This window comes from Vulpes lagopus, chromosome 4 (assembly GCF_018345385.1).
Source record: "Vulpes lagopus strain Blue_001 chromosome 4, ASM1834538v1, whole genome shotgun sequence".
Lineage (NCBI taxonomy): Eukaryota > Metazoa > Chordata > Mammalia > Carnivora > Canidae > Vulpes > Vulpes lagopus.
The window spans coordinates 68,500,680-68,527,491 of NC_054827.1; the positions used below are offsets into that span (position 1 = coordinate 68,500,680).

The 26,812-nt window shown below is 32.8% G+C and overlaps 1 protein-coding gene across 1 annotated transcript in view; it reads left to right on the forward strand.

The window, feature by feature from the left end:
- The window catches only part of SLCO6A1 (solute carrier organic anion transporter family member 6A1), a 95,791-nt gene extending 69,398 nt beyond the window's left edge, over window positions 1–26,393 (forward strand). The window contains exons 10-13 of the mRNA XM_041751091.1: window positions 4,624–4,811; window positions 21,053–21,117; window positions 23,391–23,528; window positions 26,257–26,393. Coding sequence (XP_041607025.1) covers window positions 4,624–4,811; window positions 21,053–21,117; window positions 23,391–23,528; window positions 26,257–26,393 — 528 coding nt within the window. The remainder of the gene's footprint in view (window positions 1–4,623; window positions 4,812–21,052; window positions 21,118–23,390; window positions 23,529–26,256) is intronic.
- The last annotated feature ends 419 nt before the right edge of the window (window positions 26,394–26,812 follow it).

The following is a 26,812-nucleotide window of genomic DNA, read 5'->3' on the forward strand; positions in this document are numbered from 1 at the left end:
TCCATTGACACATCCTTAAAATATTTTAATTTCATGTACTCCTCACCTTTGTGTTATTTTTACCATATATTGTATTTCTTCATGTATTTTAAATGACATGTACTATTATTGTTTTTTAAAGGCAATACACACTTAGATTTCCTCATTTCCTTGCATTTCTATGTTTTCATATGACATTATTTTCTTTTTTCCTGAAGAACCATATTTCACCTTCATTTTTGGAAAAAAACTATGTCAGTGGGCCTGGAATTCTATATTGGCAGTGACCTATCCACCCTCAACCCTGCCACCCCGGCATGTAAAAGACGCCATTTGATTGTCTTACATCTCTTACTGCTTGGTGGCTCTTAAGATTTTTCTCTTTGTTCTTGGTTTTCAGCAGTTTTATTTTGATAGGCCTAGATTGGATTTTCATTACATTTATTTTTCTTGGTTTTCACAGGACATCTTTAGTCTGTAGATTTTTGTGTATCTATTTGAAAATTCTCAGCTGTTGTTTCTCATTTACTCTCCTCTTTTTCGAAGGGGGGTGGGTAACCACGTATTAGTTTACTATTGCTACCTAACAAATTAAAGATTAGTGTCTTTAAATAATTTTATGTATTTCACAGTTCTAAGGTCATGAGCCCAGACACCATGACTGGGTCCTCTGTTGAGTGTCACATGCTGAAATCAGGGTGTTGGCTGAATTGTGCTCTTTTCTGGAGGCTCTGGGGAAGAATCTTCCAAGTTCATTGGGGTTATTTGGCCATTCAGTTGCTTTGGGCTGTAAAAAAATGAGATCTGTGTTTCCTAGCAAGGAACCTACCTGTCAGCCGAGGACCAATTTTAGCTCTTAAAGGCCACTCCCATTCTTTACTGCAGGGCTCCCTCCGTCTTCAAGGCTGGTAGCAGATAATCACTAGTAGGCCACATGCTTTGAATCTCTAATTTCAGAAAAAAATGAAATAACTTTTAAGGCTCACCTAATTAGGTGACATTTAGCTTCTCTTTCTTTCTTTCTTTCTTTCTTTCTTTCTTTCTTTCTTTCTTTCTTTCTTTCTTTCTTCTTTCTTTCTTTCTTCTTTCTTTCTTTCTTTCTTTCTTTCTTTCTTTCTTTCTTTCTTTCTTTCTTTCTTTCTTTTTTTAAGATTTTATTTATTCATGAGAGACACAGAGAGGCAGAGACATAGGCAGGAAGAGAAGCAGGCTCCCCACAAGGAGCCAGATGTGGGACTCGATCCTGGGACTCCAGGATCACACCCTGAGCCAAAGGCCATTGCTCAACCACTGAGCAACCCAGGTGTCCTCTTAGCTTCTCTTTCGTAAAGTCACCTGGATATAACATAATTTAGTAAGGGGAGAAAATTTCATCATTTCATAGTCCTCAGAATCGTGCAGGCTTATGGAAGAGAGAGTGGGAATCTTAGGTGGCATCTTAGACTCCTGCCTCACAACGACTACAAAGAGGCTTTTCCACTGTCTATTCAACGTGTTTTTCAGTTCTAACATTTATATTTTTGTAGGATTCAAACCCATGGTGAAATTCCACATCATTTAAAATATTTTGTCCCTTTTCCCTTCTATTTCTTCAAAATTATTAATCATCACTATTTTAAAGTTCTTGCTTTTAGGTGCAATATGTGGATCATCTAGGAGTCTTACTTGTGTTTTTTCTTAATCATAAGCCAATTATTTTATCTCCCAATAAAATTTTACAGTTGTCTATTTCTCTTCATTTCAGCCTCATGTATTTTTAGGCCGTTATGTGTATACACATTGATAATTGTCATATCTTATTGCTGAGTTCCTTTTATCTTTATAAAGTATCTTTTTCCATCTGTGCTAATAGTTTTGTCTTAACATCTATATTTTAAATAGTCACTTTAGCTTTCTCTTGCTGACTATTTCCATATGTTATCTTATTTCTATCGTTTTATGTTCCAACTACTAGTGACTAACATTTGAAGTGTTTCTTGTAGCCAGCATGTAATATGGTTTTGCTTTTTCTTCAATTCTATCGATCTCTCTTTTTAAACAGACGTACTTATTTATTGAGAGAGAGAAAAGAATTCAATTCAATTTCTTGTGAAAGAGAGCATGTGCAAGTGGGGGAAGGGGCATGGGAAGAGGGGGAGAAAATCTCAAGCAGCCTCCCCACTGAGTGAGGGATCTGACAAGGCTTTCCATCTCATGACCCTGCGACCATAACCTGAGCCACCAATTTCAATTTCTTGTGAAATCAAGAGTTGGACACTTAACCAACTGAGCCACCTAGGTGCTTTATCTGCTAATCTCTTTTAATTGGAGTTTTTAGCTATATAAATTTATTGTACTTATTGATATAGTGGAGTTAGATCTATCTTCTTCCTTTTTTATTATTTGAATTGAATATATTTTTACTATTTCATATTAAGGTAATTTTTGGCATTTTGATTATATTACGGAGTATAACTCCACTGTCCTTCAACCCTTCCTGGGCCTTATCTTGTAATTCTACCATTTGCTTACTAAACCTTCTTCATATTTTCATTTCCCCCTTGGTCAGCCTAGTTTCTATTGTCTGCAACCATTTATTGTGCATTTATCTTTTGTTTGACCTCCAGGTCCACTTGGCACTGTTCTCTACAGTCCTCATTGTTCAAGGAGACTGAACGAGGGGATGAGAGCTTCCTTAGCTTCTGGATGGATTAAGATAATAAGAAATCCTAGTAGAAAATCAGAAAAATGGGGAGAAAAGTGAGGTTGTTGTGCTTATTTTCTTAGTTCCCTGTCTGAGCCATGGATTGACTTCATCTCTTAACTGAAGGTCTTAATTCCTCTCAGGGAGCCCTCCTCCATATGACTGTCCCCTTGGGTCCCCATTCTTACCCTAAGACCATTCAGCAAATCCTTTCAAATTTACTCTCAAAATAAATGCTGGATCTGACTAGCTTTGTAACATTTTCTGCTATCACTGTGGCCACCATCACCATTGTCTTGCAATTTATTTCAGTAGCTTTTTAACTGTTTCCTCAGCATTCACTCTTCCCTTCATAGTCCAATATAGCTATTGGAGTGATCTTTTAAAACATATCATTTATACATTTATCTCTCCAAAGTTTTTACATCATTAAGAATAAAAACCAAAGTTCTTACATTTTTCTTGCAGTTACTTACCTGTTTCTGTATAATTTGCCTTTCCCCTTTTATTCTGATTTTATTTTTTCTTAGTTTCTTTCATGTTTACTCGGCTCCAGCCATTTGTCTCCTTGCTTTTCTTTCAGCTTATGAAGCAAGCTCTAATCCCATGGCTTTTCAATTTCTGTGTTTTTTTTTTTTTTTCCTACCTGGAATACACTTCTTTCAGATAACCACATGGCTCACTTCCTTGCCTTCTTCTAATCTCTGCTCAAATATCACTGTATCCCTGAGGCATTCCCAGATCATGCTAAAGTTACTTCTATAATCCCTCTATTTTTCATTAATTTTCTTCCCAAAGTATTTGTCACCATGTGTTTCATTATAAAGTGTTTTTTTTTTTAATTACCTGTTTCATCTGAGTTATCGACATGATGGCAGGGATTTCTATTGTATTGCTTACTGTGTTTTCCTAGCACTTAGAATGGTGTTTGGCACATAGATACTAAAAAGACTATGGTGGAATGAATTAAGTGCAATTTGGATATTTGAATATTTCCATTTGTTATTTAATAGATCTAGTAATCACATAACAACTACCTCAAAGAAGCAGACATGATTTTTGGATCACGATTTTATGAATCATTCAAATTCAAGTCATCTCCATTTCTTCTTATCCTTTAACTAGTAACTTAGTACCATATTTCTGTCGAGTTTATTATTTTTTTTTTAAGTTAGAATAGTTTCAGTAGATTAATAAGTTGCTAACTGGTCTCTATATCTCTAAACTCTGTTTAGTTCTTCTTAGAACATATTACTTATTCATCTTCTTTGATTTATCAACCCTACAAGAACAACCCAAAATTTTCATTTGGAGCTACATTGTGACTATAATTGGCTTTAGATTCATTTGCCGTTGTAAGCCCTTTTCCTCACTTAAAAAAAATTAGTATAGAACTTCTTTGTTATGAAAACAAGTTGATCCAGCTGGATTAATTATTATCATATTCATTTTTCCTGTAATTTTAGAAGACACTAAAACTATAACATTTTAGGGGTCCCTTAAAGTATTATGAGCCCTATGCATTGTGGCTACTCTGCCTAATAGATAACAGCCCTGTCATCATCTCATGATTCTAACACCTTCTAGAGTTGGGTAACTGTCCATTTTTCCAATCCCAGATAAAAATCCACTTTACTCATTATCTTAATTGTCCTCAATTTATTCCACTCTCTAACAATTATTTGTGCAATTGAATGTAAATATTTTTGGTGAAATTTTTTTAATTAATAGAATTTATCCTAAGTCACTCTAGTTATACATAAACATATTTTGTTACATAAAAAACTTAGGGTTTATCATTAATATTTCATTTCTAAATAATGAATGGTGGATTTAATGTAAGAATATTGACTAATAAAGCTAGCTAGTGTCCCTGCAGTTGTTGATTTTGTTTTATTTTACAATAATGAGTTTTTGCTTTATATTTCTACAAGATTGTTTTCTTATCTTCATTTTCATAGGCATACTACAATTGTTCTTGCATTCAAGAAGGATTAACAACCTCAGATGATCAAGGTGATTTTATTGATGCTAGACCTGGGACATGTGATACAAAGTGCTATAAATTACCTTTGTTTGTTGCTTTTATCTTCTCTACGATTTTATTTTCTATTTTTTCTCGGATACCAAGCACCCTGACCATCCTTCGGTATGTATATATTATTCAAAATCATTGTTCATTTAATATATGAGAAAGTCAATTTAAGGAAGATTTTAGAATATTGCTATAAATGATTTACTCTTTTGTTTCAAGGTAGCAGCTGTAAGATGGGAAATTGTTGTATTGTTAAAATTCATATATTTGTTTATTTCTATGATTTAACTAATTTTATTTGTTTAAAGTTTGTAACTATCACATTTAGTTTTAATTAAATTTAACTTACAATATGGTACCTTCATATACAGGAAAATTGTTACGTTGTCAAAATTCATCTATATGTTTAATTTGCTCTCATTTAATTTATTTACATAAAACATATAGATATCACATTTAGCTTAAGTTTAAAACTAAATTTTTAATTTAATACACCTGGAAAATTCATAAACATAGGAAAATTCTTAATTATAACACAAATGTGATTATCATGTTGATTCATTAGTTACAGATATTTATAGAATATTTGCTTGTATACTAACCAATTTGACTATGAAAAAACATGTGTCACTAATGAAGGAACATGAAAACTTAAACCTATTAGAAAATCAGTACACAAGTTTTCTCTAAATTAAGGCTACATTTGCTATTTATTTGTTCTTTCTGAATATGTGAAATATATTTAATATTTTTTTGTAGTAGCAAAATAGTTGGTTATTATTTTTTATTGTTTTTCAGGAGGCTAACATAAAACTTTAAGTTGTGATAAGTAATTTGTTGTCCCCTAGGAAAGCAGAGTGGAAAACATTAATACATATATATGCAAAAACAATTCTGAGAACTTGGGAACATGTAGTTTATGCTTTCAATTAATTTGCAATTCAGATGGGAGCAAAAGTTGCACATATCACTACAATGAAGCAGCTTTTTTTATTCATTCATCTGTGTCTGGACTAAAATTACAGGGACCAATAAGATATGTATCTTGTCTTCAAGTTGCTTGGAGTATAAAAGGGTGAGAAAAACACATAAGAAGTAGAGTGGATACTTAGAAGTGCCTTAGTTAAAGCTTGGACATTGACCCAGGAAAAGGTGGAAGAAATGGTAATTTTTATCTAGATAGGATGATTTGGAAATGCTTATAGAAGGCATGGTTCTTGAACTGAGTTATGAAGATAAGTGATTTGTCATAATACAAGCAGGTTAGGGAAACATTCTTAACAGGAAAACTGAGCAGTAAAAGTAGAGGCCAAAATGTGTGAAATACCTTGGCAAGGAGTTTGTTATGACCAGAGTAGCATGATAGTAAAAGGGACAGGAAGATTTGGATTCCATCAGAGCCTGATCATGGCAAGATGTCTTTGCCATATTAACCTGAATGATTTTATAATGTGTGCACCTGGAGGCCGTTGAAAACAATAAACCTCAGAATTAAAAGTGGGGGGATCCCTGGGTGGCTCAGCGGTTTGGCGCCTGCCTCCGGTCCCCGGCGTGATCCTGGAGGCCCAGGATCAAATCCCACGTTGGGTTCCCTGCACGGAGCCTGCTTCTCCCTCTGCCTGTGTCTCTGCCTCTCTCTCTCTCTCTCTCTCTCTGTCTGTCTGTCTCTGTCTCTCATGAATAAATAAAATCTTTAAAAAAAAGAATTAAAAGTGACCAGCTATGCATGTTAGATAGAGTACTTTGAAGATACCGTAAAAGATGAAGCTGGGGGAAAACCAGAAAAAAGGTAGATATTTAGGATTCCATCTTTGAACTTAATAGTGGTATTTAGGGATAGAGGTGATAGAATATATTTGAGAAACATTTAGTTTGGATATAAGGGCAAGATTATTACTTTGATGTTCCTCATACAGAATATAAAAAGAATTAGGATTATGTGCAGGTTTCCAGTCTAGGGAACTAAATGCCTGACAGCCCATTAACTGAGGTAAGAAATTCAAGAAGAGAATGCTTAGGTCAAAGATAATCAGTAAATGTTAAACATGCCTTATGTAAAGTTCATGTAAAACACCCAGACAAATATTTCCAGCAGTAAGGTGAGACATATAGTAATATTCCAGAAGTTTAGTTCTGAGTTTTCTCACTTCTAGTAACTATACAGAACAATAGAAAATTAAATAAAATAAATAAGAAAAGGAAAACACATGTGCATGTGTGCATGTATGTTATAGTTTCCATGTAATTATGAAATAGACTTAAAAATCACAAAATTGAAATTGCATGTAAATGTTCCCAAAATTGAAGCAGAACTGGAAGCTAGCTATCACAAAAATATTACAAAGACTGACATGAAATATGGAAAGGATTTCAGGATTGGCAGATCTCCTGTGTTGCCAGCATATATTTCCGCTCAGAAGGTGGGGGCCCACCTTATAATGGAAGTTTTGGGAACAAACATAGGTGGATAAGTCAGGGTAGACTCCCTCCAGAAAAAATGAGAGAAAAGACTTGGAAAATGCCCAGGAGGTCAAGACATGGCAGATCTCAAAAAGTGCCAGCAAAATATACATCTAATAATTGAATACATAACCACGAAAAGCAAGAAATGTAAAGAGATCTCAGAAGCCCATAGCTTGCTGAACTTCTTTTAAAGCACACCAGAAAAATAAAAAAAAGAAAAAAGAAAAAAAGAAAGCACACCAGAATTGGAGAGGCATAGGAGGTAGAACCACACATGGGAATTATAGTTACGTCGTCCTCTATATCAACAGAGGAGTTAACTTCAGTTTTGAAGCATGGAAATCCTGGCTTATGTTCCATTCTCATAACTTACCTCTAATTTAAGAAAGTTCATGTCATTAAAATATGAGTAAGTGGGAAAGGAAAAGGTTATGCCTACATACAAAATTACTATAGTAAAAGAAGTGAAAGTTCTTGAGCATTACTTTATTACACACATTGAAAACTCAATAGAAAATTGTCACCATGAACCAGATAAAAATACAAATGTAGCTATATGTAAGTTTAAGCTAAAAAAAGTTAAATAATTATGGCCACAACATGAGAAAAATAGCTAGATGAAAGAGGCCATGGAATGTAAACTAACAAATCTCAGGAAAAAAATTAAAAGGAAAAAATTCAGAAATGAAAACTAAATTATAAAGCAAACAGAGAAGAAAAGACAACATAAAAACCAAGTGTGGGGCATAAAAGTAAGAGAAACAGAGAGGGATGGAGAAATAGAGAATATAGAATAAAAATGAGAAAAAAGTATTAGAGAAAAGGGACAAAAAAAGAAGATAAGTGAGAAGATCCAACATAAACATAATTGAAGTCCCCAAAGAACAAAACCAAAACATTCCCACTACAAATATCTAAATTTTGAGTAAAACTTTACTGAAATAATATTTAATAAACACTGAAATAATAAGCAATAATAATAAATAATGAATAAATACTGAAGTATGATTGATTTGTATTTACATATTGCAATGGCACATCGAGCATCTAAGGAAATTGACCCAAAACAATCAACAGTCAGATATGTAATAGTCAAATTGTTATATTTAAAGGTGAAGAAATTGTCTTTTTGTCATCTAAGGAAAGAGGAAAGCAAAAGCTTGGCACCAGATTTCTGAACAGCAACATTCCTCTGGAAAACTAGAGAGGCACTTAAAAGATTTCTGAGGAAGAAAATGTGAGCTAATGATTGTATCAACAAACCGCCCCACAATTATAAACAGTTTTGATGTAAGAGAACACAGGAGATGCTGTTATGAGATACTTCTTAAGAACTGACAGCAAAACAGGTTGTAACTAGCCAGAATAAGATAGGGAAAATTTTGATAAAAGGTCTGTTGGTGAGCATTGGATAAGCTAAATGAAACTGATTTAACTACTTATATTTAACTATTATATTTTCTAAATATAATTAATTTTATGCTAGAACTAAGACAAATATGCTGAGCCTAAAGGTGACAAAGCAGTATGCAATGTGATACGCTTTGATGAAGTAGAAATTACACAACTAGCCAAAATGGGAGAAGACAACAGAGCAAAAGGACAAACTTGTTGGATGCCTAATAGATAATAAATGGGGAGTCAGGGAAATTATCTTTCTAGACAATTTACTGAAGTATAATATATATTCAGAAGAGTGTGCATCTCACTAGTGTACAGTATGATGGATTTTTATAAAGTGAAGACACCAACATAACCACAGTCTAGTTCAAAAAAAAAAAAATCAGTCATTACAAGTATTCCCAAAGTCCTTCCACAAACTCCTTTCTTGTCACCAAGCCCTTCGTCCCTTAAGACTACCACTATCCTGACTTCTCTGCTGAATAGAAGTGGTAATTTGTTCTGGAAATTTGTACTGTTTGTACTTTATGTATTAGGAGATTATGGCATGTAGTCATTTGTGTCTGTGTTGTGTTGCTCAACAGTGTGCCCATAGGAGTCATTATTGTTGCATATAAAAGAAATTCATTTTCATTGCCCTATAGTAGCAGTGCTGTCCAATCATATTTTCTAAAATAATGAAATGTTTTATATATTTGCTGTCCAAAATGGTTGTCTCTAGCCACATGTGCATGTCGATATTTGAAATGCAGTTAAGTGTGAATGAGGCACTGAACTTTAATTTTTATTTAGTTTTAATTGACTTAAATTTAAGTAGGCACATATGGTTAATGGCTACCATATTGTATAGTATAGTGTATAGTAGTCCATTGTATGAAAATACTAAAATTTGTCCTTTTTTCTATAGTTAATGTTTCCAGGTTAGAATTGCTGTTTCTATGAACATTTTTCTCTTTTGGGAAAGACATGGATAAAGAAATAGCAGAATTGCTGGGTCATAATATTTACATACATTAAGCTTTTTAATTTTGAAAGTATTTGCACAAATTCATCTTTCTAGCAGTCTGTTATTGTTTTTTAACTTGAGCAATTTTGATGGGTGCGCATGTTAATATTTCATCATGTTTTTAATTTCCTTACTCAGAGGACTGATGTTATTGGACATATTTTTCTTATTAGCTATATGAATATGCAATTTTGTCAAATATCTGTTTGATTCCTATGTCTATTTTTGCATTGGATTGTCTGTTTATTATTGATTTGCAGCAGGACTTCTTTCTATTTTGTTTATATACCCTAAGTCAGGAGTCACTTGTCACATACATAACAAATATCTTCTTCAACTGAGTGGCTTGCTTTTTTCAGCTGTGATAATGTCATCTTTCTAGTGAAATAAAATTTTAATTTTAATGTACTATTTAAGAAATATTTCCCAAAGCAGAATCATGAGGACATTTACTACATAACTTTAATAAAATTATAAAATCAGTAATTCAGCTGGAAATGCTTTTTTTGATATAATGTAGGGATCCAGTTTTTTTTATATGAATACTAAGAGATTCCCCACAATTTACTTAAAGGCTACACTTGCTCTAGAGCAGTGCACAATAGACTATATAAGTGGATCTATTTCTGTACTCTGTTCTGTTCCATTGGTTTATTTATGCATCCTTGCAGGAGTATTACTCTCTCTTAATTGCTGTATAATTATTGTGAATATTTGTATCAGTCTTTTGTCATAAGTACTTCTTCGAGATTTTTTTTGGCCATTCTTCTATTTTGAGGTGATTGAAATCAAACTAATCAATGTTCATAGTAGCATGATGAGATTTTTTTTAAAAAGATTTATTTATTTGAGAGAGCAAGAAAGAGAGAGCGAGCAGGGGGAGGGGCAGAGGAAGAGAATCCTCAAGCAGACTCCCCGCTGAGCAGGAAGCCTGACCTGAGGGGGATCTCACCCCATGAGATCATGACCTGAGCCAAACCAACAATTGGATGCTTAGCCAACTGAGCCACCCAGATACCCCTAACGTCCTGAGATCTTGATCAGAATATGTTTGAATCTATTTGAGAGAATTGCTATACTTACTGTGCTGAATTTCTTGATCAGTCAATGAGATATAATTCCTTCATTTATTTAAATCCTCATTTATTCAATAATTTTTCATAATTTGCACTTTCAAGATGGAGGTTTTATAGCTCCTTCATTAGATTCATTCCTAGGTAATTAATATTTTTGATACTTAGTATAACGTGTATAATATACTGTTTGCTGGTATGAAGAATGAAATTTATTCTTTTTGTGCCTTGGGTTTGTATTTGTGACAATACTTAGATGAATTACTAGTGGTTGGTAGGTAATTTAACTTGAGATGTTCTATGTACATAATCATGATCTGCAAAAAATGATTTTTATTTTTTTCTAAGCCTTAATCTTTTTTTCCTTGCTTAAGTTTTCCTTTACAACGCTGAATAGAAGTAGTGATAGTTACTCTCCTTGTTTTTTATGCTCATCAAAATGATGGCTTTTGACGTTTCATTGTGAGATATGAAATTGTTATCTGAAGGATACCATCTATCAGAATAAGCCAGTTTTCTTTCATTCCTCATTCACTAAGCCTTTTACTTTCACTTTTTTAATGAATACATTTTGAAATTTATCAAATACATTTGAAGATATATTGAGATCACAGTATCATATTTATACTTTATCAATTGGACTTGGTTAGTTGCTTGATTCAGTAGGCTAATATTTTGTTTAGTATTTTTACATCTGTCTTCTTTGTATCTGGACTATTTTATGAAGGTGTGGTTATATTTTCTTAATTAAATCTTTGGAAGAAATTACTTGTGATGCCACCTGGCCTTGGAAATTTCTTTGTGAGGTTTTAAATTAAAAATGGAATACCTGTGTGTGTGTGTGTGTGTGTGTGTGTGTGTGTGTGTTTGAGAGAGAGAGAGAAAGAGAAAGAAGCTAATCTTTTTTATTTTAATTTATAATTTCCATTATTTTACTTTTATGTTCATTTTTTAATAATAAATTTATTTTTTATTGGTGTTCAATTTACCAACATACAGAATAACACCCAATGCTCATCCTGTCAAGTGCCCACCTCAGTGCCCACCACCCAGTCACCCCCACTCCCCGCCCTCGTCCCCTTCCACCACCCCTAGTTCGTTTCCCAGAGTTAGGAGTCTTCCATGTTCTGTCATTATATTTTTATTTTATTCACATATATCTTCTGTATATTGATATATATTAATTTTCTATCCAAATATGTATATAGCTATAATACAAAAGTATTAATATGTATTTTTCTCATTTTCAATTCAAATATGTCTTTCAATGTATTTTTTAAGATTTTAGCCATATATTTAGAGGTGTATAGTTTAATTTCTAAACATTTGGAAATTTTCTTTTTTATATCATATATAATATAAACATAATTAATATTCCACTTATTTTTAGATGGAGTCCACTGTATTCAGGGAACATGTTTTTATTTTTCCTTGAAAAATTATTTAGACTTACAAATTATTTAAAATCCTTATTATGGTGCATTTGTCCATTATTTCTGTCATTTTTGCTATATATATTTTGGGGCTATATTAGTTGAAAACAAATTTAGAATTGCTACAATTTGTTGCTTTATGACTCTTTATCCCTTGAAATCTTTTTTATCTTTAGTAACTTCTTTTCTTATACTTTTTCTCACTTTAATATTTTTATCAGCTATATTTCTATTAGCATAATATACACTTTTCCATTCTATTACTTTCAATCATTCATTGATTATATATATTTAAAGTATATATACTCCAGTTTTTAAACTACAGTACAGACTAATAAACTAAAAGTTATTTGGTCTCATTCAATTGGGGAATATAAAAATTAGTGAAAGGGAATAAAGGGAAAGGAGGGAAAATGAGTGAAAATATCAGTGAGGGTGACAAAACATGAGAGACTCCTAACTCTGGGAAATGAACAAGGGGTATGGAAGGGGAGGTGGATGGGGGATTGGGGTGACTAGGTGATGGGCACTGAGGGGGGCACTTGGCAGGATGAGCACTGGGTGTTATGCTATATATTGGCAGATTGAAATCCAATAAAAAAAATAAAAAAATAAAAATAACTGTCGTTATGTTTAGATTTTTGTCTCATTTTAGTATTTGCTTTAAAATATTTTCTACCTGTTCTTTTAGTCCTTCTTCTGCATTGATTATTTTTAGTTTTGGAATTTCCTTTTATTATTTTGCTAATTATGTGTCATTTTTTCTTCTTGTAGTAGTCAAGACATTATAAGAAAATATATGGTTCACTAGAGTCATATTAAATTAGTACTTTTGCCACTTTTGCCACTTCAATGGCCTGAGAATACTTTAACTCCATTAACTCTCTCCCATACTTTTGTTAGTGTTGCCATAGATTTTGATGTTACACAAATTTTATAACCTAAGTGATGTAATTTTATGTATATTTAATATCATATCATCAGATTCTCTTTATATCTTCCTGAATTTTTGTCTCCTTGCTTTCTTCAGAGATCATTTCCTCTTAAAAAAAAATTGTTGGGAAAAAAAAATTGTTGGGGATCCCTGGGTGGCGCAGCAGTTTGGCGCCTGCCTTTGCCCCAGGGCGCGATCCTGGAGACCCTGGATCGAATCCCACTTCAGGCTCCCGGTGCATGGAGCCTGCTTCTCCCTCTGCCTGTGTCTCTGCCTCTCTCTCTCTGTGTGGCTATCATAAATAAAAAAATAAAAAAATAAATAAAACCATTCATTTAAAAAAAATTGTTATACTGTGGGTCTAATGGAAATGAATTTTGTTCTTTTTGTTTGTTTAAATATATCTTTACAAAATTAAAAAAATATATCTTTAATTCACCTTTTTTAATAAAATTATACTTTGGTTGTGTATGGAATTTCAAGTTTGGTGGCAATTTTAGTATTTTACAAAAAAATATTTAACCGTTTTCCTGACCTCTATTGAGAACATTTTATTATTCCTTTGAATAATATGCCTTTTTCTCTAGATGCTTTTTTTTTTTTTTTTAATTTTTATTTATTTATGATAGGCACACAGTGAGAGAGAGAGAGAGAGAGAGGCAGAGACACAGGCAGAGGGAGAAGCAGGCTCCATGCACCGGGAGCCCGACGTGGGACTCGATCCCGGGTCTCCAGGATCGCGCCCTGGGCCAAAGGCAGGCGCCAAACCCGCTGCGCCACCCAGGGATCCCTCTAGATGCTTTTAAGATTTTTCTTGTCTTTGGTTGTCAGCAATTTTACTATGATATTTCTTAATATGATTTTGTTTGTGTTTATGTTGCAAGGAGATGTAATTTTTCTTGTAGCTTTTAAAGATAGGCTTATTGTCTTCTCCTGTTATCTTTTATGATGGTAAGTATATTAGTTTGCTAGGCTGCCATAGACACAATTCAGCCCATAGCAGTAAAAAACAAAAACAAAAAAAACCCTAAATTTATCACACTTTATTTTCTTTCTCATAGCTCTCAGTTGGCTGAGCTCAATAGGATAGTTCTTAATTGGGGTTTCTCATGAGCTTGTGGTCAGATGCCACATGACACTCATAGTCTTCTGGTAGCATGACTGGGCTGGATTTCCCAGACCACTGACAATTTAGGCTGACTTTTTGCTGGGAGCCTAGTTGAGGCTGATAGAACATAAGTAGCCTCTTTATGTGACTTGTACTTCTGCTAACAAAGTACAAGAGGTCTGAAAGGGGACGTCCCAAGTCCTAGTGTTCCAAGAGACCGAAGCATAAGCAGCCAGGCTTTATTTGACCTAGGCTAGAAGTCCAAGAATGTCACTTTTCTGTATTCTATTTGCTAAAAAAGTCATTATGTGTCAGGAAGAGGGTCATTAGGTTCTACTTTTTGATGTCAGGAGCAACTAGCATGCACAGAAAAGAAAAAAAAAAACGTAATTGATGCTTGCCAATTTGGGTGATTACCTACCACAATACCTTTCATTGATTTAGGAAAAATTTTAAGTATTTCTTCAAATATTCCTTCTGCTCTATTCTTTCTTTACTCATCTTTGGGATATTAATTATACATATCATACCCTTTTTGCTGTGTCCATGTATCTATCACTGTCTTTTGCTTTCTATTTCTATTTGTTTTTATGCTCTGTGCTTTAGACTAAAGTTTTCTTCACTTTTCCAATTTTTGATGTATTTTTATCTCCATCTGCTTTTCTAGAGCTATATTCTAGTTTACTAATCATTTCTTCATCTGTGTCTACTTAGTTATTAAATTATCTATTGAGTTCTTAATTCTAAGTAGTATTTTTTCAGTTACAGAATTTCATTTCTTTTTAATAGATTCTAGTTCTCTGATAAAGTTCTCTATTTAATCATTTGCTTTCTTGGATATATTAATTCCCCATATTTAAAATCTCTGTCAGGTATCTAGTATCTGAATATTCTGTAGAATTATTATATTGTATTTTTTCATTTGTTTCTGTCTTTTATAATTCCTGTAGTTATCTTTAATCATATGTGAGATTTTGTATACCAACAATAGAGGCTATAGACATTAATAACTTCAAAAATTTTTACAATAGCTTTATTAAGATGTACAGAATTGAGACAATTCACTGTAATCCAGACAGAAACTTAGAGGATAAGTTTAAGCCTCTAAAAGACCTTATCAGTTTCCAAATTGCCCTTTATCCTAGGGCATAGTCTTTCAAGGAGTCTTGATTGGAAGAAAGGTACGTTAAACATAGGATCCTTCATTCTTGGTGAGATTTGAACTCCAGTGTTTATCTTTCAGTTAAAATATAACTTCCAAGAAAAATATTACCAGTTCTCTTTATGTTGTATTGGAAAATAATAGCTAACACATTTAGATAAAAATTCAGTAAGCTCCAGGATATAAAAAATAACATACACCTAGAGCTACACACACTCATGGACACACACACACACACACACACACACACATATCCAGTTAAAAATATTTTTTTAACCTGAATTGACTGAAAAATAAAAACCAGATTAAGTTCAGTAGTCTGGTCAATAGAAATAAATCAATGTCATATTCCTGGTTTTAATATTATGTAATAGTCATGTAAGATTTCGTCATTGAAGGATGCTGGGCAAAGGAGCACATGGTATTTCGTACTAGTTTTACAACCACCTGTGAGTTTCAAAAATAAATAATTTCAAAATAAAAAGTAAAAAACAAAATGAAACACACATATATGAATGTCAAAAAAGCAGACTGACTTTCCAAAAAAAAAAACAGTTGGGAAAGATATATCCCATATTATAGATAGAAGACCTAACATCACCAATATATCAGCTCTCCTTAAGTTAATTGATAATTTTAACGTGATGATGAAAATACCAATTATTGAAATTTAAAATCTGACTCTAAAGTTCTTAGGGAAAAATAACAAACAAGAGTAGTTTGGGAATCTTAAGCAAAGAAACACAATAATGGAGCCTTGGCCTTATAAGCTAAAATGTACCATACGTTTCAATTATTAAAACAATATAGTATTGATTTATAAATAGAATAGCAGTAAGTCTAGAAATAGATTTTAACTCATGTGGGAATTTAATATAAAATGGAGGTGAAATCTTAAATAGGTGAATCAAAGATCTTTTAGAAAGTGGTTTGAGTATAATGAGATATACTTCAGGGGGAAAAATATATCCAGAGCCCACATAACATGACAGGAAAACCTAAGATGGAACAAAGATATAAATGTAAAAAAATTAAACAAGTGCTAGAAAAACAAATTCACCAATTTCATTAAGATCTTTAAAAGAGCAAGGTATTTCCAACTATGACTCAAAAATCTAAAAGTGGGAAACTGATAAAATGTACTTCATAAAGTTAGAAATAATAACCAAAGTCAAAAGTCAAGCAACAGTAAATATAAGCAACTCATGTCCTATAAAAAGATGAATCCCTCTAATAAGTAAAACTCTTAACATTAATAGCCCTACAGAAAAGTGGAAAAGTATCAAAGAAAAAGCACAAATACAAATATGAAAGGGTGTTCAGTCACATACATAATAAGGGACATAGAAATTAACATTTTAATGTGATAATATTTCTCATATATCTGGTGACTGGAATAAAGCTTTAACTGTAGAATCTGCTTATGTGGCTGTGTAGGAACAAGTACTTTAATAATATTTCTTGAAAGAGCACAAAATAGTACATCTCCTATGAAAGGTACATATTGTTAAAACTTAAAAAATTTGCAGATGTGCTTATCCTTTATGCCAGCACTTAAACTTCTTGAAATACTTATTGTAGATATCCTGCAAACAGATAAATTTACATCTGTATGATTACCTATATCGTATATATATATGTTATATATATATATACAATATAACATGAGGGTATATATACCCATCTCCATATCTATTTATCTATAACAAAACGCTGGTAAAAACCTAAATGTGAAGGAGCAACAGACTGATTGAATAAATTATTGCATTTCTGCACAAAGAGATATAATGCAACTGAAAAAAATGAATAGGGAGGAGCTCTACATTCATGTACAAAAGGATCTTAAGAGCATATGGTTACATGAAGAAAGAAATCAGATACAGAACAGTGAACATAGTATACTACGTCCTATGAAGAAAGAAAGTAATAGATATGCATTTACAGTTACTTGTATTTGTGTAAAGGAAGACCAGGTATAACCAAGAAAGTAATTAAAATGGTAATCTAAAGGTAGCCTAAAGGAATGGGGGTAGAAATAGAGGTAGATGAAGGCAGAAGTAGAAGCAAGCAAGTTTCTCCAGCATATTCTCATAATTTATTTTGTTTTGCTTTCCAAAGCATGTTTTTATACTACAAATTCAACAAATAAAGTTTAATTTAAAAACTACGATAAGACTCAAGGCCAGAGACACAAATTGTGAAATCTTTGGCAAATAAATGATAAAGTCAAGGAAGAGGTGTGGGATGAAGTAGTTTGTAGCAGGGCAATGGTCCCACAGAGGCAACTAGAAAAGCTGTGTTAAATGATAAAAACCCTGTATTTAAAGGCAGAAAATGACAAGAGGACTATAGGGATTAAAATTCCAGAGAGAGCAGATGTTTTTAGAGGTGATATGGAGATCTCAAGGTGTCCCTGAGATTCTTGCCAATTCTTGATGGGGTTAGGTGCTGACAGTCTGGATTAGGTCAAAGTAGAGGATCACTACTGAGGGCAAATAAACTGGCAGAGGTTTTGGTGATCACATAGGACTAAGAATGACAAAATTATTGTTTCTCTGGAGAAATTTGTTGAAATTTGATGCTGTGTGGGCCGAAGTCTGAACAAAAAGTATCATGACTTGTCTTTCTCTCTCCATCAAGGTGCTCATTAAGAAAGACTAGTTCTTGAGTTTCTTTCCTCCCAGCCATCATTTAGAAAAATGTTTATGTCTTCTCAATTGTGATAGTCATCATAGATTCAAGCAAGAAGTTAGAGGAGCACTAGTGGAATAAAAGCTAAAAGTGTCAGTTTCCTCCTATACTGGTGGGTGTTGGAGAATGGCAAGAAAAACAGCAAAAAAAAAGTGTTTCTACTAATAAGTATTCAATTATAATATTAAAACACAGTGCAAAGAAAATGCAGGCAAATACAATGAGAAAATTATAGGACAATCTAACTCAGTCCAAGGATTCAGAGAGGGCGTTCCTGAAGAACTGACATTTAACCTGAGTCCTAAAGGTTGGGGGCTGAGTATTTCACACAGTGGGAGCAACATATGCAAAGATTCTGAGTAGGGGAAGCAGCATCATAAGATTGTTGTGTTATAGAATGTCATGAACAAGGAGGATGATAAAGGCAAAAATGAGGTGTGAGATGGTGTGCAAAGAGACTGATTCAATCAGGCTGACCCTTGTAAAGTTTTCTGCAATTCTAGATTTTATCATAAGAACAAGGGGACAGTGAAATAACCATAATTTCACAGTAAAAAAAAAATCACTTTGGCTGGTTTGTGGAGAGTGGATTGAAAGTATAAGGATAGATTTTGGGAGGTAAAATATGTAGTCATTTCATTTTTTTAAGGAGAAAGACACAACCTTGCAATAGGCCAGTGGAATTAGAGATAAACAATTTAAAAAAAAAAACAGAGAAAGAGATATGAAAAAGCTATACTTAAAAAAAAAAATCACAGTCCTTGGTTATTAATTCCAGTCAAAGAGGAATAGGATGGTATCAATGATGCCTCTTTTCACATTTTGGGCCTGAGCATTGCATGATGGTGCATGACATTTCTACTTCTTGTGACAGGGAACACTAGGGAAAGAGCAGCTTTTGTGCAAAACAGGAACTTAAGTGTAGAAATGATGTCTTTTAAGAAATATATGGAGTGAAAAACATAAATTTAGAAGTCATAAGACAGTAGAAGCTGTCTTTTTACATTTTGGAAGACTACTAACAAATTTTTTGTTTATTCCATGAAATTCTTAAATCAGCCTATCATAGACTTATTAGGCAATATACAAAAAATATTCACTTTGTTGTTAAAATACATTCATTTTTCATTAAATATTTTAATAAATATCTTTTTTATTTTGTGCTGTTCATTTAACATTATGGAAAATCCTGGGAATCATTACTTTTTTCATCTTGTTTTGTATATCAGAAAGATGGTTATAATCAAACTGAAGATACATAAATACATCTTAAGGATTATACTTTTGAGTTATGGTCAGCTCTATTTATGCTTCAGAAAGCAATGATAATCCATGTAAGAAAACTACATGTACTAAATGAAGCAGAACGTTCAAATTATAGTTAGGTATATCATTACTATTTCCACATTATGCCAAGACCTATGCTAAAGTGTGGTTCTAAGATGTGATACTTCCTTTTTCTTACCTTAAGAATCTGCTCATTATAGAAGTGTAAATTGTTTTTTTATTTAAAGGCATCATTATCTTTTGAAGATTGGTTAATTTGTTTTCATTTTCCTAGTAGTAAACATTTGAGGAAAGAATATATATTTTTATCAGGTTGATATGTGTAGAATTATCTCACTTTTTGCAAAATAGTCACAAAATATTGTACATATGCTTCATTTTAGTAAATTGAGTCAGTTTGGATGAAAATATTGGTCACACTAGTTTATTGTTCAAATTCTAGAATAAGGAAACAAAGGCTAAGCCTAGAGTTTATTTAAAATAAAATAAAATATAGCTCTTATTTTTTTACTTTCTAAAATGTTCAAAGCTTGATTATTTTTTTATTGTATTTTTCAATTTATTTTCCAAACTACTAATATGTGGCATTATGCTTTTTTTAAATGAATTTATTTTTTATTGGTGTTCAATTTACCAACATACAGAATACACCCAGAGCTCATCCCGTCAAGTGCCCACCTCAGTGCCCGTCACCCAGTCACCCCCACCCCCCGCCCACCTCCCCTTCCACCACCCCTAGTTTGTTTCCCAGAGTTAGGAGTCTTTCATGTTCTGTCTATCTTTCTGATATTTCCCACTTATTTTTTCTCCTTTCCCCTTTATTCCCTTTCACTATTTTTTATATTCCCCAAATGAATGAGACCATATAATGTTTGTCCTTCTCTGATTGACTTATTTCACTCAGCATAATACCCTCCATTATGCATTTTTTTAAACAAATACTTGCTTTGACCAATAGGAAGTACAGAAAGGTTCATTTTTTTATATTTGGGAAAGTTATTTTTTGTTTATTTTTTTGTTTTGAATAGTGAGAGGAACAGTCAGAGGTCCAGTAAGAAAGAGAAGTCCTCTCCCCAGCTAGGACAATTTGAGCAAGGTTGAAGAAAATGGCTATTTAAAATGTGGGTGGAGTATAAGGAATAATGTGGTAGTGTACCTCCTTCTGTTTTTGACCAAAAGAAAGAGAAAAGAGAGGTAGGAAGGATAGAGACCTGTAGAGGGAACTGCTTTGCCTAGGGGCCCAGGCAACCTGATATAACTCTGCAGGGAGAGTCTAGGCATGAACACCTTGACTTCACTTTTCTTCCTAACTCTGGAGCACCCAATTCACAAACCCTAACCAGAAGGCAGAAAGCAAGAGAGCCTATTAATGTACTACATTTAGGTTAGGCTCCCATGACAGAGATATATAGAGAAATGCAGGGAGTGGATCTCCCAAGGGCAAAAGGGAAAAATCTAAAACAGTGGGTATGCACATCAAAATGGAAAAAGGTAGGTGTGAGAGTTAGTGCTAAGTCTTTTTCAGCAAAGGAAAAAGAGATTGGGCCAGAGGGTTTGGTCCCTAAATGCTTCCTCCTTGTGAAGAGCTAGAAGCTTTGGGATCAGTTGCCAAGGGGCAGGATATGAAGAAATTGAAAGAGTTGTACTTCTTTTATTCACCCAGATTGAACTTTGTCAACTGGCTAAAGATTCTTAGTTTAATTGATGCATAGGGAAAAAATAACCTTGAACCTAACATAAATTCTCTATAGCTAATAATAATTATGTTTTGGTAATATCATTACTATTTGCTTGCAGGATTGTACCAGACAATCAGCGTCCTTTGGCCTTGGGTCTGACCTATGTGATTTTGAGAATATTTGGTATGGAACTTTTGGCAATCTTTTATTACAATGAATTGTTCATTTTTTGTAATGTGTGTCTACATATATATTTGGAATTTCAGGTAAATAATAATGGTTAACTGACACAAAACAAGCAAATGGGGGAGCTACTTTGCAGAATTTAGGAGACAATATTTATGCAAAAAGACAATACCTATTGCAAAGCCTATCCTAACTATCATATAAAATATCTACTAATATTAAATTTGATTAGATGGGACAATCTATTTGATTAGAGATATATTCATCAAGCTTACACAACTAGCTTCGTAAGCTGAAACAAAACACATAACCACAGCATTGCTTGCACATTTGGGAAGTCACTAACTTAAACTAGTGCTTTTAAACATTTTCATTTTCAAAGACTCTAAATCTGTTTTTAAGAGTTTATACTCAAAGAACAAATTGGTCTTGCTGAGAATAGTGCACTGTGTATTTCAGGCTTTCTTAAAGTAGCAAAAATTAGCTTTCAAACCTACATTATATTAGCACCCCTGATTCAAAAGTTGATTAAAATATTGATGGAGCAAGAAACTAGATTGAACTGGATTGGAGACTGAAAGACATATGATAGAGTCAAGAATGTAGAAAAATTTAAGCGTGGCTTTGATGGGAATCAGAGAAATAATAATTCTATATCTAGATCAATATGTGGGTTAAAATTAGCTTTCTTAATAAGGAAAAATTAGAGCATATTTTTATGTGAATAATGACCCAATAGAAAGGAGAGATTTTTAAAAAATTGTTTATTTATTTGAGATAGAGAGGGAGCATGAGCCGGGGGAGGGACAGAGGGAGATTGAGAAGCAGGCTGTCTGCTGAGAGGGGCTTCATAGGAGTTTGATGCTAGGGTCCCGGGATCATGACCTGAGGGAATGGCAGATGCTTAACTGAGCCAGTCTGGCATCCCCAAGAACAGATTTATAATGCAAGAAGGAACATAAGAAACAGCAAGTGTTATTAACAGTATCTGCATCAGAAAGGAAGCCAGTGAGACTAATACATTTTTGATGGAAAAGGGTGGAATATGATATTTTAGATAGAGACTGGGTCTATATCCAACTGGATTTTGCCAACAGAGAATTTGAAGCAGAAGATAGAGATTATCTGATTTACATTTAAAAGATAACTGCTTCTGAGGGAGAAATGCTTATAGAAGATAAATGTGGGGAGGGAAAAAAGGCTTCTGCTGAAGTCTAAGTGGGAATTATATGAAATCGGATTCTGGAACTTGTAAAAGACACAGAGAAATCAACATATCCAAGATATGTTTGGAGTTAGTGTCACAAAGATTTATCATGGATTGGAAAAATATGATGGAAAACAGAAAAACATGAATAGTAAGTATAAATTTGTCACCTTGAGCAGTTATAAACAGAGTGCCAGCACTCAATGAAATTGGGGAAATCAGTAATGGATAGTGATCTTTGGCAGGAATCAAAAGTCATAAAGCATGAGGGTTTTGACAGAAGGAAGGTGGTTAAGACATGTTAGTTCTAGGGCCTCTTTTCTAATGCCTTTGGGATTTTTTTTTTCCCTAAGATTTTATTTCTAAGTAAGCCCCATACCCAAAGTGGGGCTCAAACTCACAACCCTAAGATCGAGTCACATGCTCCAATGACTGAGCCAACCAGGCATCCGAGTGGCTTTTTTAAAAAAAATCAGATGTAATTCACTTTTAGCTGAAATTGTTGCTGAGTAGATGTTGTCTCTGGGAGTATATAAAGATTTCCCTCAGGCAGTGCACAACTGTTCCTCTGGATTTGAGGTCCTCTGAATCTAAGGGTGCTTACAAACATACCAAAGCATTTTCATTTTCAGGTATTTCTCTCAATATCTTGATAACAGATGTACACTGCAATACAAAACTATTCATTGATTGAAAATGACACAATTTGAAATCTTTGGAGGCACACTGAATTCACAAAAATAATATTTAATATCTGTTTTAAATACTTCCTCCTAAATTTTTATTTGAAAAATTAACAAAAGTTTTGAGATATCAAATAACATGTACACCATTCTAAAAATATGAAAGTAACTAATTTTTTATACCTACAGAGATAAGGATTTTTAAAAATACAGTAATTGCTTCGTTATTAATAATCCTATAAATAAATTCATAGCTAATTTTAAATGATATATTTAAATGTGATGATGACTAAATTTATGTTTAATTTTAGAATAAAAGCATTCTTATCCTTACTTGTAGTGTTTTCATGGAGAATTTACAATTAATGCATTTTTCACAGGGACTATACCTGGACCAATACTTTTTAGAATGGTAGGAGACACTTCTTGTATCTTTCGGGTGACTGAATACTGTGGAAACAAAGGAAATTGTTGGATCTATAACAAGTTAAAAATGGCCTACCTTATGGTAGGAATATGTAAGTGACACCTATTGAAGGAATATAGAAAAGTTTAATTGTTTTAAAAATGTATAGTTTACGGTAATGTGCAAGAATAATAAATTGTGGACAAATGGATACCTTGATGATTAAAGGAGCCTTATATAGAAAATATTTTAGAAATGTAAGTATTATAGTATTCACTTGAGTATTTGAGTCACTGCATTAAATACACAATTATTTCATGTTAGTCTTGAATAAAGGGTGGTAGTTAGCAAAGTTTCAATTTAGAAATCAATTTTGTCCATATACAAACACAAACAAGTTGCTTGACCTTATGCCCATTTCCATTTCATAGTAAAGGATTAGATAATTAAAAATATTTTTTTCACACCCCTAAAGAGCATCAAGATATTTTTACCCTACTTTCATTAAGTTTCACTTTTTTATTTTTTTGCTTAATGATATAACAATCTACATAGCAAGCATTCATTATTTGTTGAATAAATAAGAGATACAGGGAATTAGGATACTATGGTGGTATGAGTTATGGTCAGTGTTGAGAAAGTCTAAATATTCTTGTATTACTTTGGAAAGTTCACTAGATTTTTCTGGATCTCAATTTATTCATCTATAAGGTGAGGATGTTGGACTACACAATTTCTGAAATTTTAATCAATACTAACATTTAATGATTTTATCGTATAGATGTTGGTGTGATAAATATTTAAGTGTTTATATGTTTTGTGACTTTAATGAGTGTGTTCATTCAAAGAAACACATAATAATAGATGCTAATATTTAATAGTAACAAACACCTCTGTGACATATCGTACAGTGGTGCCTTGTAAATCAAAAGTCATTTATCCAGCAAGCTTAGTCTATACTGACACTTGAGTAAAGTAAAATTAAAAAAAAAACTATTAAAAAAGTAAAAAGATGACATTTATGTAGTCAAAATTAATTTATCAGAGATAGTTCAACAAAACTAGGCATTGTTCATGATGAAGTCCTCTTAAGACACTGCTAAGTCTTTTAAATTTTATTTTAGATACAACTGTAACATGCTTACCTATTTTCAAACACAGCACATAATTGAGAAAGCTGGTGAACTGCTGGGGATCCTGCTAAGGAGCTCCTAAAAGGAGATAGCAATAATAAAAAAAAAAAAATAAGGAATTATGTCAGAAAGGGTGGATGAAACTGCAATAGGAATATGCTTTTGTGGCAGTTAGTGTAAACTAGTCCATTTTAAAGTTCTGATCATCAAAAGAAATAATTGAAAGATAGCCACAGTGTAGAAGGTAAAATGTGAAAAAGAATCAATGTTCAAAATATATAAAGAACTCCCATAAATCAGTAATAGGCAAAGGATTGACAATGGAAAAATAGACCAAAGACTTGAAGGAACTCTTCACAAAAGTGGATAATGGAACAATCAATAAACAATGGCTTGGATAAATTGTGATAAAATCAGCAATGGAATAGTATACAACAATGAAAATGAAAGCTACACAGTTGCATAAATAATGAGCGAATCATACAAACATAATGTTGAAAGAAAGCAAGCAGAAACAAATGATTATGCAGCGTGTGATTCCACTTACATAGTTTTGACCTGTTTTAAATATACTTCAAAAGCAAACTGGGTTAGTGACCGAGAAAACATGAGGAAGGCTTTCTGGGTGTTGACAGTGTTTCGTTCTTGATTCAGATGCTGGTCACACTGTGTTTAGTTGGTGAAAAATTTATCAAACAGTATCCTTAAAAAATTTGAGATGTAATTAAGATACAATTAGCATAGATACAGTGTTTGGTTTGATGGCCTTTCATAATTCAGTGCACCTGTGGAATCAGTGCCTCGTCCAAGCAGAAATTTCCTGTGTCTCTTTTCAGTCAATTTCCAGATAAATCTCTTTCAGATTTCTATTATGTTGGTTCTGCATGTTCTAGCAATTCATGCAAATGGAATGCAGTATATACTGTTGTTGCTTTTTTTCTGTGTTGCTTACTATGCTTTGGGGAGATTCAGCTGTATTATTCCATAGCAGTAGTTTGTGCTCTTAAAAATTTCTGAATACTACTTCATTTCATGAATATATTACAATTTATCCATTCTCAGTGTTGGGCTATTCTAAATGTGTGAAAATTGTGTTCTTATAAATGGCAGACTAATTAATGTTTCTTACTTTATCTTTTTTCACCATTATAATTGATATTGTCAGATAACTGATGTTCCCCTAAAACAATTTTTACTTTAATTTTCAGGGTTATTTGCATCCTAGGCTCAAGCACTTTTATATAATGCTTGTAATACATTAATTTTCTGAAACTTGAAAATGAATAAAAACCCTACGTAATCAACTACTTTTTCTAACATATTTGTTTGTATTTGGAAAATGGTATATATTTCAAAAAGACTGCATGAAATGAATTATATAGGTTCCAGTCCCTATTGATATTTAAGTTTTGAAAGCAGAAATATACTTTTAAGCTTTAGAATTAATTCATTCTATGAAATAATAACACACCTTGCATTTTCTTGGGATATATCTTCAAGAAATCTAAAAGTTTTTGTAAACATTAAAAATATCTCCTTTGAGTAATATAAATTTATGACACTAATTACATTTTAAATTGGAAAATTGATATTTTATAGCAAGGAAATATACTTACCTTTTCTTTGGTAAATGTCATTCTCTCTACAAACAGTTTTTCTCTAAATAGATTGACACATCTGATGCTTGTATTTTTTTTTTAAATACAGGTTCTATTTGCAAATTAATCACTATCTTCTTCACTGCTATTGCATTTTGCCTATATAAATGTTTATCAGAGGAAAACAGTGACACGCTGCATATACCTGTGAAGAATCTAAAAGTAAAAAGAAAGGGAAAGAACTAATTTATAACTGGATCAAAATGAAGAATTATACACTGTCAGTCCATCAATGGAATGCTATATTAATAAAATTTGAAATAATTACAATATAGTTACATGTTTAATAAATGAATGTGATTCATATGACCCCGTAAGTTTTATTATAATTTGAGTACAAGTATAATAATATGGTCTCTGTGTTTGGATTTTTAAAAGATATTGCAAAATACACATTTAATACTTTCTTTTTTTTTTAAGATTTTATTTATTCATGAAAGACACAGAGAGAAAGAAAGAGGCAGAGACATAGGCAGAGGGAGAATGATGTGGGACTTGATTCCAGGACACTGGGATCACAACCTGAGCCAAAGGCAGGCGCTCAACCACTGAGCCACCCAGTTGTCCCCACATTTAATACTTTAAATAGAAAGACAATACTATGA